Source organism: Poecilia formosa, unplaced genomic scaffold (assembly GCF_000485575.1).
Source record: "Poecilia formosa unplaced genomic scaffold, Poecilia_formosa-5.1.2 Scaffold55, whole genome shotgun sequence".
Taxonomy (NCBI): domain Eukaryota; kingdom Metazoa; phylum Chordata; class Actinopteri; order Cyprinodontiformes; family Poeciliidae; genus Poecilia; species Poecilia formosa.
The window spans coordinates 1089134-1106621 of NW_006799994.1; the positions used below are offsets into that span (position 1 = coordinate 1089134).

General features: G+C 37.0%; 1 protein-coding gene across 1 annotated transcript; it reads right to left on the minus strand.

Moving 5' to 3' along the window:
- Window positions 1–580: 580 nt before the first annotated feature.
- map1lc3b (microtubule-associated protein 1 light chain 3 beta) lies at window positions 581–11054 on the minus strand. The gene is made up of 4 exons (XM_007553201.2): window positions 10789–11054; window positions 4853–4908; window positions 2382–2488; window positions 581–1572 (listed from the first exon to the last, which is right to left on the minus strand). Exons 1-4 carry the CDS (start codon window positions 10826–10828, stop codon window positions 1371–1373), a joined length of 405 nt encoding a protein of 134 aa, XP_007553263.1. The 5' UTR covers window positions 10829–11054; the 3' UTR covers window positions 581–1370.
- Between the last annotated feature and the right edge of the window lie 6434 nt (window positions 11055–17488).

Below are 17488 nucleotides of genomic sequence, written 5' to 3' on the forward strand. Positions count from 1 at the left end.
TTTCTTCCATTTAGCAAACAAATATTTTTTGTAATTCTGACCTAAAAGAAGTTTAGTCTGATTTAACTTCACAGTGGAAAAAAACAAAAAAACATAATCTTTAAATATTTGGTTTTAACTTTAAATAACATTTTCCAAATTTAATCTTTTAATCAAATGTTAGATTAAACGTTATTTCAGGGCTCCGTGTTTGATTCTGTTTTCCTGTTTTTCGTTGCTCCTGCAGACTAGCGGCTGTCTGGTCGCACGGCAAAATAAACCCTGAAATAAACTGGGCTTATTACAAAACTGCAGTTTAAATATCAATGACTTTCAAGGAAGAAAGCAAGCACTTTCCAAACCTTGGAAACACTGAATTGAAATCCAAGTAGTTTTATTAGTTTAATGAAAGCTGTAAATATATCTAAAATTATTTTCTCGCTAAATTTTCCTGCTTTTATCAAATAGAAATAACTTTGTTGATTCCAAGTTAAAACTAGAGACGTTTGTTCAAATTCAACTTCAGACAGAAAAAAGGAAGTTTTTAAAACAAAGCAGATCTTTAAGGCTGTTTTTACTCCCAAAAACTAAAGACACAATAATATTTTGCATCTTTTTATTGTTTACAAAAGACCAACATAAATACATAAAGGATGCTGTGAGATATTGCTGGATGCGGCGTTTTAATGAAACGCCGCCCCTCTGTAACAGGTCACCTTTACAAAACCATGGAATAAAATCACATTAAATAAAACAAACCCAAACAATAACAACACTTCAGTATAAAGCAGCTAAACCTCAACATGTTATGATGAAGATGAGGAGGAGGAGCGCGTTCAGCCCTTTAAAACAAACCCACCGGGGAGGCGTTTGATTCCCACGATCGCAGCGCTCCAGACTTCTGGGAGTTTTTAAACGAAGAAATGAAACGAGGGAAGACAAAGACACCCCCGCCCTTCCTCACAGGTGACATCATCATCATCAGCTCCTTGTAGTGGGTCCACAACTCGACTTGGTGACACTCCTAAGAAAGCTGCACATTATCGCTTAGATTTCCGTTTATTTTACGCAAACAACGGTCTGTTCCGAGAGCGAAGCCGTTACGGTGAGGAAGGAAGAGACGGGAATAAAAATGGGAACATGATGGGAATGAGGAAACGGCAGGCATTAAACATCTACTCCAGAGTTTCTAAAGAAAAAAAAAGACGAAAAGAAAATCCCCAAACTTTGAATAAAATCCTGCATGAAAACAGGAGAACTCAGGAGCTGCTTCCTGTTGAACCTCCAACCATAAAGCTGGGCTTAATAACGGTTTATGTATATATTTATATAAATGGATCCATAGAGATGTGACCTCGTATAAACACCTGGTCATAAATACAGCCATGGAGCTACAGCACTGGAGACGAGGGCCCCCAGGGGCCCCGGCTGTGGCGGCCGAACGTCTCCTGGGAGGCGTACACCATGTAGAGGAAGCCGTCGTGGTCCTTCTCGCGCTCGTACACTTCAGAGATGGGCGCCGACACGGACACCATGCTGTGGCCGTTGACCAGCAGGTAGAAGGCCTGGTTGGAGTTCAGCTGGAGGCGCCTCCTGGTGGGCAGACAGAGACATGACAGCAGAAAACTGATGAGAAAAAGGAAAGTTTCATCAGCATACAGTGTCAAATACTTCCTCATCTTTCCTTCTTTTGTTTTCATTTATTTTTCCTTTTTGTTTTCCCTTCCATTTATCGTTCTCTGATTTCAGGACCCATCAACAACATGTCAACTTTTCCATCAAACCTTTACCTGCATGTGTTGAAGTCTGCTGATTTTTTAAAGGTGTGCTTCCCTGAACAGGTTAGGATCGGTCCAAAGTCCACATAAAACAACTTCATTACATTTTTTTCACTAAATCATTCCTGGATAATGAGATTTCAGTCTGCTCAGTTCTGCCTATTTTCTGCTGTTTTAGGGTTCTGCCACTAAGAAAAGTAAAGAGTTTTCAGATGATTAATTGATATACCGCACATTACTAAAGTATTTAATGGTGATCAGTTCTGACTTTGACGCTACTTTAGAAATATTTATAAGGAATTTTGAAATATGTTTTTTCTCTTCAAACCTTTTAAAAATGGCTGAATACAAACACGCGCAATACTTAAGATTTTTCTTTGCCAAGAATCTTTTTCTTTCCACTTCACAGTTTTAGGCTAAATTATGCAACTCCATCATGACAGACTTGTTAGAGACACTGACAACCAGCATATAGCTCCAGGTTTGGGAACTTTAAAGCATTTCAGGACCTAAATCCATCAGATTTTGCTCAAAAGCAACATAAAAGGAAAATAAAGCAACAAAGGAATTGGATAAAAGGTGAAAACAGGACTAAAGCAGGAAGTGCTGATTAAATGTTTGAACCTGATGATCTTGATGAGTTCGCTCATGTTGACATGGTCCGGTACCAGGAACTTGGTTTTATCCAGGATGGGCAGCTGCTTTTCTCCTGTATATCGCTCAATGATGACCTGCAGGAGCAGAAAACAGGAAACAATCATATTCGTTCTGGATTCTCCAGCAGTTAACCTGCAGTCAGACCCAGTGGGCCAGAAAAAAACAGAACACTTTAAATAGATCTGAGTTTGTGCAGAAACCAAAGGAATGAGGCTGCAGTTCCATTAAAAATCAACTTATTTCTAATAAAACATTTAAAATCAGAAGCCAGAAGATGTTGTCTGTTTTCATTTCACTGAAATGCAGAAGCTGTGTGAGCATCTGACCCAGCTGTCTATTAATGCAGCAGATAATTATTTAACATGCAGATACTAAAACCTAACTTGACACAAAGTTACAATTAAAAAAATACAAAAACAACTGAAAAATTCTGGAAAAAATTATTTTTTTCAACTAAATTTGCCAATATTTATCACATATTTATACTTTTTGTGTTAAATCATGCATATTTGGAACATAGAAATATAATATTTTTTTTAATTTTCAAGATGGCTGCCACAGGTGGAAATACATTTTCCACTAAAACTGCCAATTAGATGAATGTGTTTGTTGTCAAATCATAGTCTACATATTTTGAACCTTAATAATCAGATATATTTTCTTTATCTTGCGTTTCCTTTTTCTGGTGAACATTTTTCAAAATGGCCACCACGGTAGTATTTGCCATAAAAGTGGTCAGTAGTTATTGTCAGCTGAGAACACAGCTAACCAAAAAGTTAGCTTCACTGCCTTGTCATCAATATTTTAATCTGCAAACTCAATTTTTCTGAGTATTGCGATTTATGTTCAGTTGCTTCTCTAAAGTTGTTGCTTTTGTTTGTTGTTAGTTTGGCTGCGCCGTGACAAAATGCGGAAAACTTCAATGAGTGTCAATATTTTTGAAAACTGACCGGAAAGAAAGCAAGAATTTCTGTGAATGGAGAGAAGTCCAGCTTGATCTCGTTGTGAGAGGATTTTCATTTTTAAACTCTGGATTAATCCAAGTTCAGCTCAGGGTTTGTTTGGAACTTCATGGTGTTTCATTACAGTGACGCAGCACCTCTGCCTCCGCTCTGGCCGCACGCCGTGACCCGGCAGGTTCTAACCGCAGGACTGAACAGGAAGCAGAGAAAGCAGAGCCGGAGGGGCGGGGTGCGCCGCTTCAGGCAGCAGATGGACAGCAGAGCTGAAACTCTATCTGCTGATGATACGACGAGTCGCTGCAACACAAAGTGAGCTTCTGCTTCCTGGTGGCTTGGCAAGAATCGACCTCACAGATGACTTCATGTTTAGCTGAAACTAAAGATTAATCTATAGATTATTCTGCCGATTACTCATAAGAAAAAGGGAGATTTTTCCTTTTAACCTATTTATGCAATATTAGAAATACATTAATAGATGCAAATAAACAATCCAATACCTTTTTTGATAAAACATTATGTTTCTTAAAATACACTCCTTTAGTGGATCATTTGTAACAAAGGATGAATCTTAAGTTTAAAAAATACTTTTTACCTTTTCTGCTAGTCTTTATAGAGTATCTGGTTGATCTATGATTTATTAATTAACTAATTAATAGTTGGGAAGTAAAAGTTTCTAAATACATTTGTTTTACAGAATTCAAACCGGATGAAGCTAAAAACGTCACTAGAAGAAAAACAGATTTAACAAGGACTTTTATAATATTAAATGCCAAATGTAGAATTTTTTTGTACAGTTTTGGTTTAATTACTGCTCTGAGTGTGTTCTTTCATTAAATGGCCCTTTTATGAGTTAACAATTAATAGATTACTAAATTAGTTGATTATTTCGGTAGTTGATTAAACACAATTATTTGCTTCAGCCCTAAAATAAACTCACTTTCATTAGTGTCACACTAATTTCGCCACACTTCTTCTCCTGCATACTTTGTGCCATTTTCATCATTCAACTTTTATACTATTCAGCTTGCTCTCAATGACGGCTATATCTCTAGGTATTCATAACCTTCATACCTTTTATAATATTCAGCTTTTTATGAATTTTTCATAAACAGCTACATCCTGTGGCAGAATTGAGAACAACAATATAAAATGTCTGATGTGTTTCAGAGTTCATGACGGCTGCAAAAGCTTTTGCCATTTTTAGCATTCAGCATTCACACTTGCATCTTCATAGGAAATGCACACTTTCTAGTTTATTTTGATCTGCAGTAGTTTCTGGAAGCTCTGATAAATAAAAGAGAAGAAAAACAGAAACCTGTCAGACAGACAGAGGAGAGCGAAGGTAGTGTGCCCAGGAAGTGTGCGGTCGGTGAAGCTTTTGCTACAGGAAGTGTCTCGTCTTCCTGTGAGCGTTTTAAAAAGGAAAAAAAAAACCCAGACACTAGTTTCAGTTTTACATTTGTCAGCTGAACTCACAGGAATCTTGTTGGGGTGCTGGTCCTGGATCAGTCTGACATCTTCTACTCGCTGCTCTGTTGGGCAAGAAAACAGGAAAGAAGCATCAGAACGAGCCGTAAGAAGAGAGGAAGAGGGAAAATCCAAACATTGTAATTTGAATAAAGTTGTTCTGCATCATAATGGATTTGGTTACAACATACAGCAAACTGGTTGAACAGATTTACGCTACAATTTAAATTAAAAAAAAAAACTCCCCTCATATGGACAGGCTCTACTGCAAGAGTTGCTGTTGATGTTTGCAAATCCAATATTTAAACCGGTGCCAACATGGCAGCAGGAGGCAGAGCTCAGCAGAGAGACTGACACGTTTATGGCAATAAGAGATCAAACCTGCAAAAACTCTGCAGGAAGGAGGACTGCTTCCTGCAAGGTGGAGTTCTCCCATTGGAGACGGGAGGGAACCACTGGCAGAAGAACTTTATTAAGGCTGAAGCGATTAATCGTGATTAATTGATAATTGAAATAATCAACTAATCACTAACTGAAGTATACAAACTCAAAAAGGCCATTTTCTAAAAGAAATACATACTCAGAGCAGAAATCAAGCCAAAACGGAACCAAAGATATATTCATATATATTCATTTTCCATTTAAGATAAAAACAGTTTGCACCTTTTAAGAAGGTTTTTCTATCCAATTATTGAATCAGTTAATTCCAAAAATAATCAGCAGATCAGCCTGAGCATGTTGATTTTAGAAGGACATTTTTAGATGCATCCTTTGCTACAAGTGATCAAATATTCACTTAGGAGCCGTTATTACATTTTAGGCATTAAAATATTTATTTTCTTATTTAAAAATGAATTGAACCATTTGTTTACTTGCATTTTCATTATATTGTATAAAATAAGATTAAGTGATTAAGTGAAAAATCCACAGAATGTGCCAAATTATTTTATATGATTAATTGATTAATCGTCAGAATAACCAAAATAATTGTTAGTTGCAGCCCTGCACCCAATCTCTGAAACTTCAAAATCTGCTTTTGTCTAAAAGTAAAATAATAATAAAAAAAGAATGTTTAAACAGAAATCTGAATTAAAACTCAAATTAGAGGAGTGGTTCCCAAACCGTTTCTCCTGGGCCCTCAGTGGTTCCCAAACCATTTCTCCTGGGCCCCCAGTGGTTCCCAAACCGTTTCTCCTGGGCCCTCAGTGGTTCCCAAACCGTTTCTCCTGGGCCCCCCAGTGGTTCCCAAACACTTTCTGGGCCCCCCAGTGGTTCACAACAATAGGTAGAGTTACACTTTGGTCTGATTGAAACGATGTGTGTGACTGGGGCCAGGGGGTATTAGCACACACAGGTTCATCGTTGTTGTTTTCATTCATCCCCCCCCTGCAATGGCACAGCAGGGTGCGCCCCACAGTTTGGGAACCTCTGAATTAGAGCAACCAAAAGGAGCAGAAATTATTAATTGTTGCTTAATAATTAATCAATCCATTCTGCCATTTTTGGGGCTCTTTATGATTTTGTTATAAATCCTTCTTTTTTTCTAGACGGTAAAGATGACGCCACATTTTCTCTATTCATTCTGAGACTTCAGCCTTTCTGCTGCGTTTTCCTGTGAATACGTTTCCGTGGTTAACGACGTACCCGACAGTGATGACGTATTTTATTTCACTTTAATGACGTTTAATTGAACCGATAAGATCTGAATGAATCCAATTTGAACAAGAAAAACAAATAAAAGTTATTCTATAACGTTACACTTAATTAACTAAACTACTATCAATAATAGAGCTGCTACTGAATTGCAACCGTTGCATTATTGAATCACTACATATGAAATATTTGGTGATATGGACTTAGAATTTTACCTCGACATTTTTGCGGTAGCCTTGTATAACCATTTACCACATGTTTTTTAGTTAACCGTTTTGCTGTGACTGTAAGACCACAAACACAAAAACCGCTTTTTAAAATCATTTCTATTTGAGATAAGCTTGTTCCGGCAGCCACTTACTTTAAGAAACGTGATGTAAATCACTGAACTGCAAACACAGACTTCATTTCATCATATTTTTGAATTTACTGATATTAATAAATGCTCTTGTGGAAAAATCAGTGCAGAAAAAAAGTGAAAAACTTTTTCTTTTAACATCAACTGACATTTATGGAAACAGCAACAGATGTTACCACAATAGTTTTTTCACAATAAATGGTAAATAATATTCGAAGGATGCCAGCACTGCAGGTATGTTGTAGCAGCTGAGATGTTTAACAGGAAGCAAAACAAACTGTGTGAATTTCAGGCCTTTTTAAAGAAACCAGAATCAGCAGGTCAGTCCCAATTGGTGCATTTTTAGTTCTGTTTCGTCAAAATACATTAAGTTAGATCAATTTTAAAGGCCCAGAATAAGGAAATTAGTTTGTTTATTCACAACCAGGACATTTACATACAGGCTGATAACAAACAGCTGAACTTTGATTGAATCAAACCAATCAGGTGGGCGAATGAAATCAGAAACGGTTTGCAACATCAGGTTGTGTCGTCTCAGTTTGCTGCTTCGGTCTTGTGACCGTCTCCAAACAAAATGTTTACTCAGGACGACTGACTGTGAGGTCAGAGAGTGTGACTGAACGGCCGCTTCCTTCAGGCCGTTTTCACGCCAGCACAAAGGAAATGTGAAAACGCCGATCGGTGATCAGGTTTCAGTCCAGAACAGAGTCAGTCTCTGATGACCTGCGAAGCCGCTGAGTCAGCAGCATTCAAACAAAAGAGGACAAACAAATGCAGAGCGACAAGCATTCGCCCTGGAGACGTTTTCATGGTTTCTCTCACGTGTTTCTGTTGTGTTTCACAACCTGCAAATGAGTCGGCTCAGAAGTTCCTCATCAGTTCATCACAGCTGCTAAACCAACAAACCAGCAGCTGTAACTCGCAACGTCAAATACATCAGAAGGGTTTAGTCACAATAACAACCAGTGACGGTTCCAGGGTTGAAACGATTAATCGGATTAATCGTGAGGAATTATGAGAATTAGTCAGCAAATATTTATTTCAGAATAGGTGTAGAAAGGATTGCTTCGAACAAGTCAGATGTGTCCATTTGGAAGTTTTCCAGATGGCAAGAAAAAGAACTCGCCAGAGTGACTTTATCAGGGCTGAAACGATTGTGATTAATCGTTCATTTAGTAATCAATTAATCATTAACAGAGTACACAGACTCTTCAAAAGCCTATTTGAAGAAAGAATCACATATTTAGACACTAATGAAACCAAAAGGATATACATTTTGCTTTTAAGATGAAAGAAAACCTTCTTTGTTAGTAAATATGTTCTAGCTAGCACTTTTAAAGTGCTACAGTTTTAGTTTCACCTAGTTCAAATTCTGTAGAAAATATATTTGTGAATTTATTAAAGCACCTTTTGCTATTCAATTAATCAGTAAATCAATAAATCAGCCATACATTGTTAAGTCAAGCAGAAAAAGCTGAGCTTTTCACATATTAATGTTGCTACCAATGATCACTAAAGGAAAGCTGTTAAGTCATTTTAGGCAATAAAATGTTTATTATTTAAATAAATCACCACATTTTTATGCATTTCTATTGTATAAAAACACTTACGTGGTTATGTTGAAAAGTTTGCAGAATGTGTCAATTAAGGGTTGCACAGTGGCGAAGTTGGCATATTCCGGGGCCGGGAATCTGGGTTTGATTCCCAGCCCCGGTCTTTCTGCATGGAGTTTGCATGTTCTCCCTGTGAATGCGTGGGTTTTCTCCAGGTACTCCGGTTTCCTCCCACAGCCCAAAAACATGACTGTCAGGTTAATTGGCCTCTCCAAATTGCCCTTAGGTGTGAGTGAGTGTGTGTGTGCATGGTTGTTTGTCTCTGTGTTGCCCTGCGACAGACTGGCAACCTGTCCAGGTGACCTGTCCAGGTGACCCCGCCTCTCGCCCGGAACGTTAGCTGGAGAGGTACCAGCAGCCCTTCTGACCCCACTAAGGGACAAGGGTGTAAAGAAAATGGATGGATGTACCAATTATTTTAATTTGATTAATCGATTACTCTACTAATGGTTGGTTTCAGCTCCGGATGGTTCTGAACGTTTGGACCTCTTCCCCACCCAGCAGCTGCGGTTCTGAACATGAAGTTGCACCATGTGAGTCACAGAAATGTGCTTCCCCACACGTGACGCTCAGTTTCTGTTTGCTGGGCTGCCCCACACGCACAAGTTGAGTAATTTTGGACCAACGACATGACGGTGCGCCACAGGTCAGTTATTAATAGCGCTGCTGGGAAAACATATTTCCAGGGCTGGAGGTTCTGTTTAAGATCTTTTTCTTTCACACTAACAGCTTCAACATGTCGAAAACAAAGAGCTGGTGGTTTGTTTTTAATGAAGGAGGCCATGTAGATTTTTTGGAAAATGTTTTATTAGGTTTTAAAATTAGGCCGTTGTTCTTTTTTTTTTTTAGCTTTTGGGATTGTTTTGGGTGCTAGGTCTCAACTAATCTGGACTATTTGAAGTCGTCAGCTAAACTTTTCAAGTTTTTACTTTTGAAAAGTACAGTATACTAAGAAAGTATGAAATAAATATACTCTCATTATAATCAGACTGTTTTAGTCATTGAATTTACACTGAATTTTATCTTGTACAATTATGGAGACCGCTTTATCCCACGTCTCAAAACATCTGGATTTTTATCCCCCACTGCTCCTTAAATGCATAAAAAAATCTAAACAATCCCACTTTCTTGGTCTGGATTGAATCTGGTCCAATGTTATGTTTGCTATTGAATAATTCTGTCTTTTATGCGTTTGATTTTTTTATATATAGGACCTAAAAACTACATACATTTCAGCATGTAGCAACAGGCAATTAAACGCATTAAATTAAAATGAGTCAGATAAATCCCATTTTGTTTATGGTTTTCATTGCATGAAGTTTTTATTTATCATTTCTGGCTGTTATGTTTTTTTTCCCTTTCATTTTGGGTATTTAAAGTATCTTCCAGTTCTTAAATTAAAACTCACAAAATTAAAGTTTGTTGGTCTTTGAGGGAGAAAACTTGCATTATTTTTGCCATTATCAAAAATGGCCTCAAAACAACATTATCATTTATCGCAATAATTACTGAGACAATTTATCAAACAAAACAAAATTTATCAAGACTGGTCTGACTGCAACATGCAGAAGTAAATATGATGACAATCTTGAAAATTTTTTTTATTTTTCACTATAAAGTTGCTTTTAAATGTGACATACAAATAAAAATAAATAACTGTAGGAACTGGTTGTTGTGCAATCTGCAAATACTTTTGCTACATTTTAAAATCTATATAGATTTTGTTGTGTTTAAACAAAGTTTAGACTAACAGAATCAGCAGGTCAGGCCTTATGGAAAGCGGAAAATCGGTTTTGGCCGATAACAGCCATATCAGTGCATCATCTTTAGTTTACATTCTTAACAGAATGATAATTTTAAAGAAGCAAAAGCCAAAGTGGAATTTGAGCAATCTTCTGACTGTTTATCTCCACAGCTGATTAAAATAAATACCAAACCTGGTGAACAAACTGACACACACAAAGGAAATTCTTGTCTTCTGCCCCCCAATCCTGCAGCTCTCCTCCGCTCTGCTCTGCATTTCGACACCACTTTGTTTTCCTGCCTCTGCTCACATTCAAGTAAACACTAGAGACAGCGAGATAAAGGGAGGCCAGGCTGTGCACCAAACAGCCCCCATCCCATATTTAAACCCTCATTTAACCCCCACAGCAGCACTGACAAATGTCGGAGGCCTAAATCAGCTCACACAGACACACTAATGCTCAGAAATATCTCTGCTGCACGCAGAGAAATTATAGTTATTTTGAAACGTATAAGTGTGTGCAGATGAAACCTGACAGAAAACAGGGCAGCAGGTCGTAAAAGAAGATAAGACTCACCGAAGGTCCTTCTTTGTTTGAAGGTTTTCTCTGAAGACATATTGCGTCAAAGTCAGCTGGCAGCGTTAGAGAGCAGAGTCAACACGAGATAAAAGCCAAAAACAAAACAAAAAAAGAAAGAAAAAAGAAAATTAATGCCAGAAAGAAAAGCGAAGGCTTTATGAAACGTGGAGGTCGTCCTGGTGGCTGAGTTCAGAGCTGCTTTAATGTCGTCGCTTCCTTCCTGCCTCCCTCTGTTTTTATCGAGCTCTGGCAAGCAAAACAAACCTGTCAGCTGACCTCTGACGTCACTCAGCCTTCCGCGTCTCTCATTGGCTGGTCACCGCTTTAATTCAGTTCCGTTTAGTTTAGCTTAATGCAGCTAAAGATATGGATAAATAAGATTAATACATACAGAAATAACTAAACTAATTAAACATGATTAATTTAACGTTTTCACCCAACATTCGTGTTAACTATTTATGGTGCTAATTAGACCCTCTAGGCTTTTTACAGAATGAAACAGACTGTTTAATCGTAGTACGCTGATTATTTTATTGATGCTGCTGTTGCTCAAACAAGACTTCAAAATTCCGTCAAAATATGTTTTTTAACAACCATTACTTTTCACTGTTACAGTGCTGTCTATAGAGCTAAGAAACTCTGTGCTGCATAGTCAGGAGCCCGTTTTGGAATATGAAAATCAGTTTTACAAATTGGATTACAAGACAGATTTTTGAACAATCAAAATACCGCAGTGAAGTTAGTTTCAAGTTGGATCACTGCGGTAATCAACATGATGTTGATGTTCATCCTGCAGCATCTCAAATGTATCTTAATACTGAAAGATCTCTTTATAAAACTGTCCTAGAAGCTTTTATCCCATTTCAGGATAAAAATATATAGTTTTTATTATTATGTGTCCATCAGTATTTGTATATTGTTTCTTGTAATCTGAAGTAATCCAGATTCGCTCACTTCTGAATCTGTATAAAGTAATCTTTATGCTTGTGAGTTGATGATGACTTTTGTTAAATCAATGAATAAACTGATTGATTGATTGATTGATTGATTGATTGATTGATTGATTGATTGATTGATTGATTGATTGATTGATTGATTGATAAGCCTATACATTGCATTTTAGTGGGTTAAATTCAGATTTAGGTTAGTTTCCTTGTACATAAAATAAATTCAATAAAATCAATCCAGTTCAGTTTATTTTCAAACTAACAACTGAAATCAGTCTGAAGATGCATTTTGTTGCACTCAAAACATTTAAATTCAAATTAAGTTCAATCAAATTTTTTAAAAATTAAAAATGTACAATGTAAATGGGACAAATTGGAAGTTGATTATGCCCTGCGACATACTGGCGACCTGTCCAGGGTGAACGCCGCCTCTTGCCCAAAACGTTGGCTGGAGATAGGCACCAGCACTCAACCCATAGGGACAAAGGTACCCAGAAAATGGATGGATGGACGGATGGATGAATAAATAGATGGATGGAAGTTGATTACTGTTGAACTGTTTCATTTTAGTAATTCAGAATCACTAAAGTTTGACTAATTTGATTTATTCATTAAAAGGCACCAATTAACAAATAAAGTCGTAATGGGGTACTTTTTATTTAATACAAACAGGTCAAATTCAAAAAGTTTATTTCCATTTGATTCATTTAAATTTAATTTAATTTATTGTAAAGCACAAACAGCCAACTACTATCACAACGATGAACAGAAAACACAACCAGCTAAAATATTTTAGTTTAATTATATTTGAGCTCTTTTTAATTAATCAGTTTGGTTTTTAAGCCATGTATTCAAAGCTAAAGTTAATCTATAAATGAGTCAAACTTGTTACATGTGATCTCCTATGATCTATCTGAAATATATGGATTCTTTAAAGTCCAAGTAAAACAAATACTTCATTAAAAATCACCAATTAATTTTAAGAAAGGAGTAACAGTACTGTAAGCGGAATATAAAACGGTCAAATACTGAGGTTTAGTTTCAGGGTCAAGATAAGATAGCACCAACATGTCAAAAAATTATAATAACAACTCAAAGTCAGCTTGTAAAGATAATCTTTCTGGAAAGAAAAAAAAAGTAATTTGGTTTAACTGCAGGTGGATTTAATTTAAAAGCTATTAATTGAAATAAATTATTTTTAATACCTAAATATGATAATAATTTAGTTTTAAAATCTGCTCCTTGTTTGATCAGGCAGGTAAAACGCCACTAAAATCTGAAAAATCGTTAAAAATCTCCATTAATGTGACAACCTAAACAGGCAGGTTGCAGCGTCACTGTTTGACCAGCAGGGGAAGCACTTTGACCGCTGTAGCCGAAACGGCTCTGGGGTCAGGGAGCTGCATCTTCATTCAGCCAATACACCGAATAAACAACAAACATTTTATTAGTTTACATGTAAAAATCACTTGGTGGAAGAGGGTTAGAATGAATAAATCAGGAATTTGATCAATTAGGCTCTAATTGTTGGCAACTTTTAAAACAACTGAACAAAACGCAAAAAGCTTTAAATAAAAAAGAAGAAAACAAATTACATAAATAACAATCATATAATAACTAATACTAGAGGGATACAATAAAATAAATTTGGACAAAATAATAAAACAGTTAAACAGAAAAAAATAAGATTAGCAAACAAAAATGTTTAAGAAGCTATGAAAAAAGAAACAAAAAATAAAGAAAAATAGTTCATAAAATAAAAATTTACATTGAAACAGGACAAAACAGGTATTTGTTGGGGCCTGCCCATAGCATTACATAGGGAAGAGTAGTGACCCATGTAATGCATGGCAGGCACCTATTGTTCTACACCGAATAGGACGTTTCTTTATTTATTTCTTTATTCATTTATTTTTATTCCGTCACCGTTAATGCGGTTCGTACCCACAAAAGTGGTATCAAAACATGCGGCTCGATCTCGAGAAGGGAGCTATTACTTTTATTGGGATTCGGAGTTACCATGGCGACGTAATTCGTGAAGAACAACCCCCCCTCCCCCACAAAATCCCATTAAAGTCAATGGAGTTAGGTAAAAAAAAATCAATCCTTAAAATACCCTATTTTTGAAGAATCTCTGCGTCATCATACATTGACGTAGAAATGCCATTTAAATTTCAGTTTGGAGATACGTCCGTGATCTCTTCTAAAGTGAAGACAGTACATCAATACGAATTACGGTTTGTCCACAGCTCGTCTCCAAGTGACCCAAAGTTTTTGATTTTTCGTAAAATTAGAGTGTAACTGAAACCAGCCGGCGCTTTGCTAGAGTGAGAAAAAGAGTGGATTTCTGACGCAAAAATAATTTTTAAATCGCTGCCACGCCTACAGGGTATCGCTCTATCGGTATCAAAGTCAGTCATGACATTGATACGCAAGCCTGCTCCTGTAAAATGTGTTCGAAATTTTCCTAGTGCTTACTTTTTTCTTTCAAGGTGCTTTAGAACAAAGACATGGGACCGGGTAATCTGACGCTCTCATCAAGTCTTTTCCTTACATTTCCGAAAAATTTCAGAGCTCTGCGCACACCATTTTTCTCTCATCGCTGTTATTACTGTGAGTGAGGTAGAGATATGAATCGCGGGACTATCGGAGACGACAAATAGCCCTCTCATACGCTTCAAACGGTTTTCAAATACGTATCACGGTTCCCGAACGGGAAGGAGTTGTTCGGACTGCTTTTTGGAGTGAAACTTGTTGGCTCAAACAGATGGAGTTATGTCTCCCCCTGTGTGTCTCTTGGCAGAGAGGATTAATTACCATAGCAACAGAACACAGGCCACAGCTGCTGATTCGGACTACAAACACGGCCATGTCTGTAGTTCTAACTATGGCGAACACTCAGTTAAAACAGAGGGCTAGTATAGAACTGGTTTAATCCAACCACTGTTACACACTGGATTAGTGTGGCCATTTTAAATGAAGCTGACTGAAAATTTCAAAATAAAAACCTTGACCATTTTTACATCAAGCAGTTGGTCTTTTGGGATTTACATGACTGTTTTTACCAAGCTACTGTTTCACATTGAATTAGTGTGGTCATTTAAAATGAAGGTTACTGGAATATTCCTCCCACGTTAATAATAATAATATTAGCCTTTTTTATGTTTGTTTTCCTCAGGATAGTGAGGATAGTGTGCTAATTAACATTAGCACAAATATTAGCATTTCACTGCCCTTACCTAGTGCATTAGCATTAGCCTTTTACCTAAAATAACCTATTTGTTAATTTTCTTACTTATTTGCCGTGTTTAGTATACTGAATGGAGTAAATCAATGACAGACAACATGCTAGTGATGCTCCACATGCTACTGATAGCTTTCATGCTAACATTAGTATTTTGGCTAATTTTAGCTTATGCATTGATAATGAATGGTACAAGTACAACTTAGTCAACATGCTTCTGCCTCTCCACAGGTTATTGACTACAATTTAGCCAAGCTTAGCATTGATACTTATTTTTAGCATCAGAACTCTGGGTCCAAACCAAGGCGCTCACTTTGGCAGGCCCTGGTGAAATTTCTTCAGGAATTTACTAGTTTTTGTTTGTTTTTCCTCAAACAACTAAAGGTTTCTGTTCCTACTTTGAATAATGATTTGAATCATTCTTCCTAAGACAAATACCTGATAAAAGTGAAGCTGATCTATTTACTTATTAATAGCCAATATGTGCTTTTCTGAAGCAAAATATTAAAATTAGAGTTTATTATGGGTCATAAAGCACAGAGTGAAGGGGGCTGAAGTGACCTCCTGAAATAATATTAAATTAAAAATTATATTTACTGTTATTTACTGCTACTTCTGTTTATTTATCATAATTGTTACAAAGGGAAACACCAGATGAGTATGCAGGAAGTCAGCTTTTCTGTGGGAAACTTTTGCTGTCCTATTTCAAAACAAAATCTAATGTCTTTAATCGTAAGTTTACATCAGGCTTTTAGGAGATTCACGAGTGGTATTGCTGGTGCAACGTTTAATTTAGTGGTTATTTTGAGAGACATTGCTACACAAAGACAACAAACCCAGCCAGTTAGAAAATGGCTGGGTTGCATTTCTGGTTGGGTTCCTATGACAACCCAACCAGATAGGACAGAAGTGCACCATGTCTCGGGTGGTGGCCCATTGTGAAATGTTCCAGGAAGTTAAACCTGCAGCAAAGAACACCATTTTTTTTAATATGTGGTTTAAGATGCTGTTAAATGGTATTTTTTGATCTGAATTTGTCTGTACAATTAGATTGAATTAACTTTTTTGCAAAATGGCTCATGACTATTTCTTGTGAATTGGTGCTATAAAATTAATCCAAATGTTTTCGTTTCTTTTAGACTTTTGAAGAAAATAAAAGTCTATGTGGCAACTTTTCTACCATCCTATAGAGAATAGCTGTGCTGTTCTTTTTGCTTCTCAAAATGCAATGTTCTTTGTCACTATTTCGAACTGCTATAGTAGCAACTGGTTGTGCTAAAATGCTAATGCTAGCCTATACATACACAGGAAAGTAGACAGTTGATTTTGACTCTTTTTCATTCCTGTGATTTTTTTTTTACAGTTCTGTAGCATTTTATCCTCCTTCTGGGCATCTTCTTATAAAAAAAAACTACAGTGACAATAGTATTTGTTAACTTCCATCAAATTTCTGCAGCATCCACCTCTACTGCAGTAATAATGCCAGACTGAAGAACTAAAGATTTTATGTAGTTGTTAATTTAGATGCTTTATATCATCTCTACATTTGTGAATTTTGTTCTTATACTCTTTTTTTTTTAATTGTTTCTCTTGCTAGAATTCTAACTTTTAGGAGTAACTAGCGTGCTAATGCTAGCTTATGGTTTTAGCTATTTTTATTTATCTAATATATGCAAACGCAACATTAAATTTTTTTAATAACAGTTTAAGTGCTAATATACGGAGCCACCACAAGTTGACGTTGAACCCGGATAAAGTGAGGAGAGACACATTTCTTTTGTTTCATCTCCTTGTTTATTTGGCTGAATGGTGAAGTTTGTGTACCTAGAGGACGAACATCGTCACGTATTTCTGCCATTGTTATTTCACGGTAAAGGAAAAGAAAAGTGAAACGCTGCATGAAACTATCAAACTGAGAGAGACGCAGCTAGCTAACCTCGTGTGATTTTCTCCAGGTGATTCAAAGTATTTTCTGTTACATCAGCTCTGCTGGTTTCACTCTGCTCGTTCATAAACAAAAGACATCTCTCCACTTTATATTTTTAGGTCAACCCTGCTGTGAGACCCTTCCCCGCGGACTTCCACCTGAAACCCCCCGACTGGTGCTCAGTCAGGTGTTTGTGCGCGAGCGTGTTATTGGGAAACATTAGTGTTTGTACGTGCGCAGGTGTCACCGAGTCAGAAATGAAGCCAGTTAGAAACGATCTCCCACAGTTAGGCTGTATATCTGCCCCAGCGTGGTGCGGAGTCTAAAGAGTGAAGCATCTCTACCTCTGCACGTCAAACACAGGTGATAACGCACCGAGACAGGAGCGGAGGAGTCACAGGACGCCTGTTTCCCTCAATCAAATATTAGCTGTCAATACTTGGACCTCCCTTCTGCTCTTTAGGGGGTGGTGTGATTTCACAGGGGGTCTCAGTAAGCCGTATAGATGTGTGAAATGAAATGTTGACACTAGTTTATATGTTACAGCGAGAAAAAAAAGAAAAGAAAAACAATACCAGT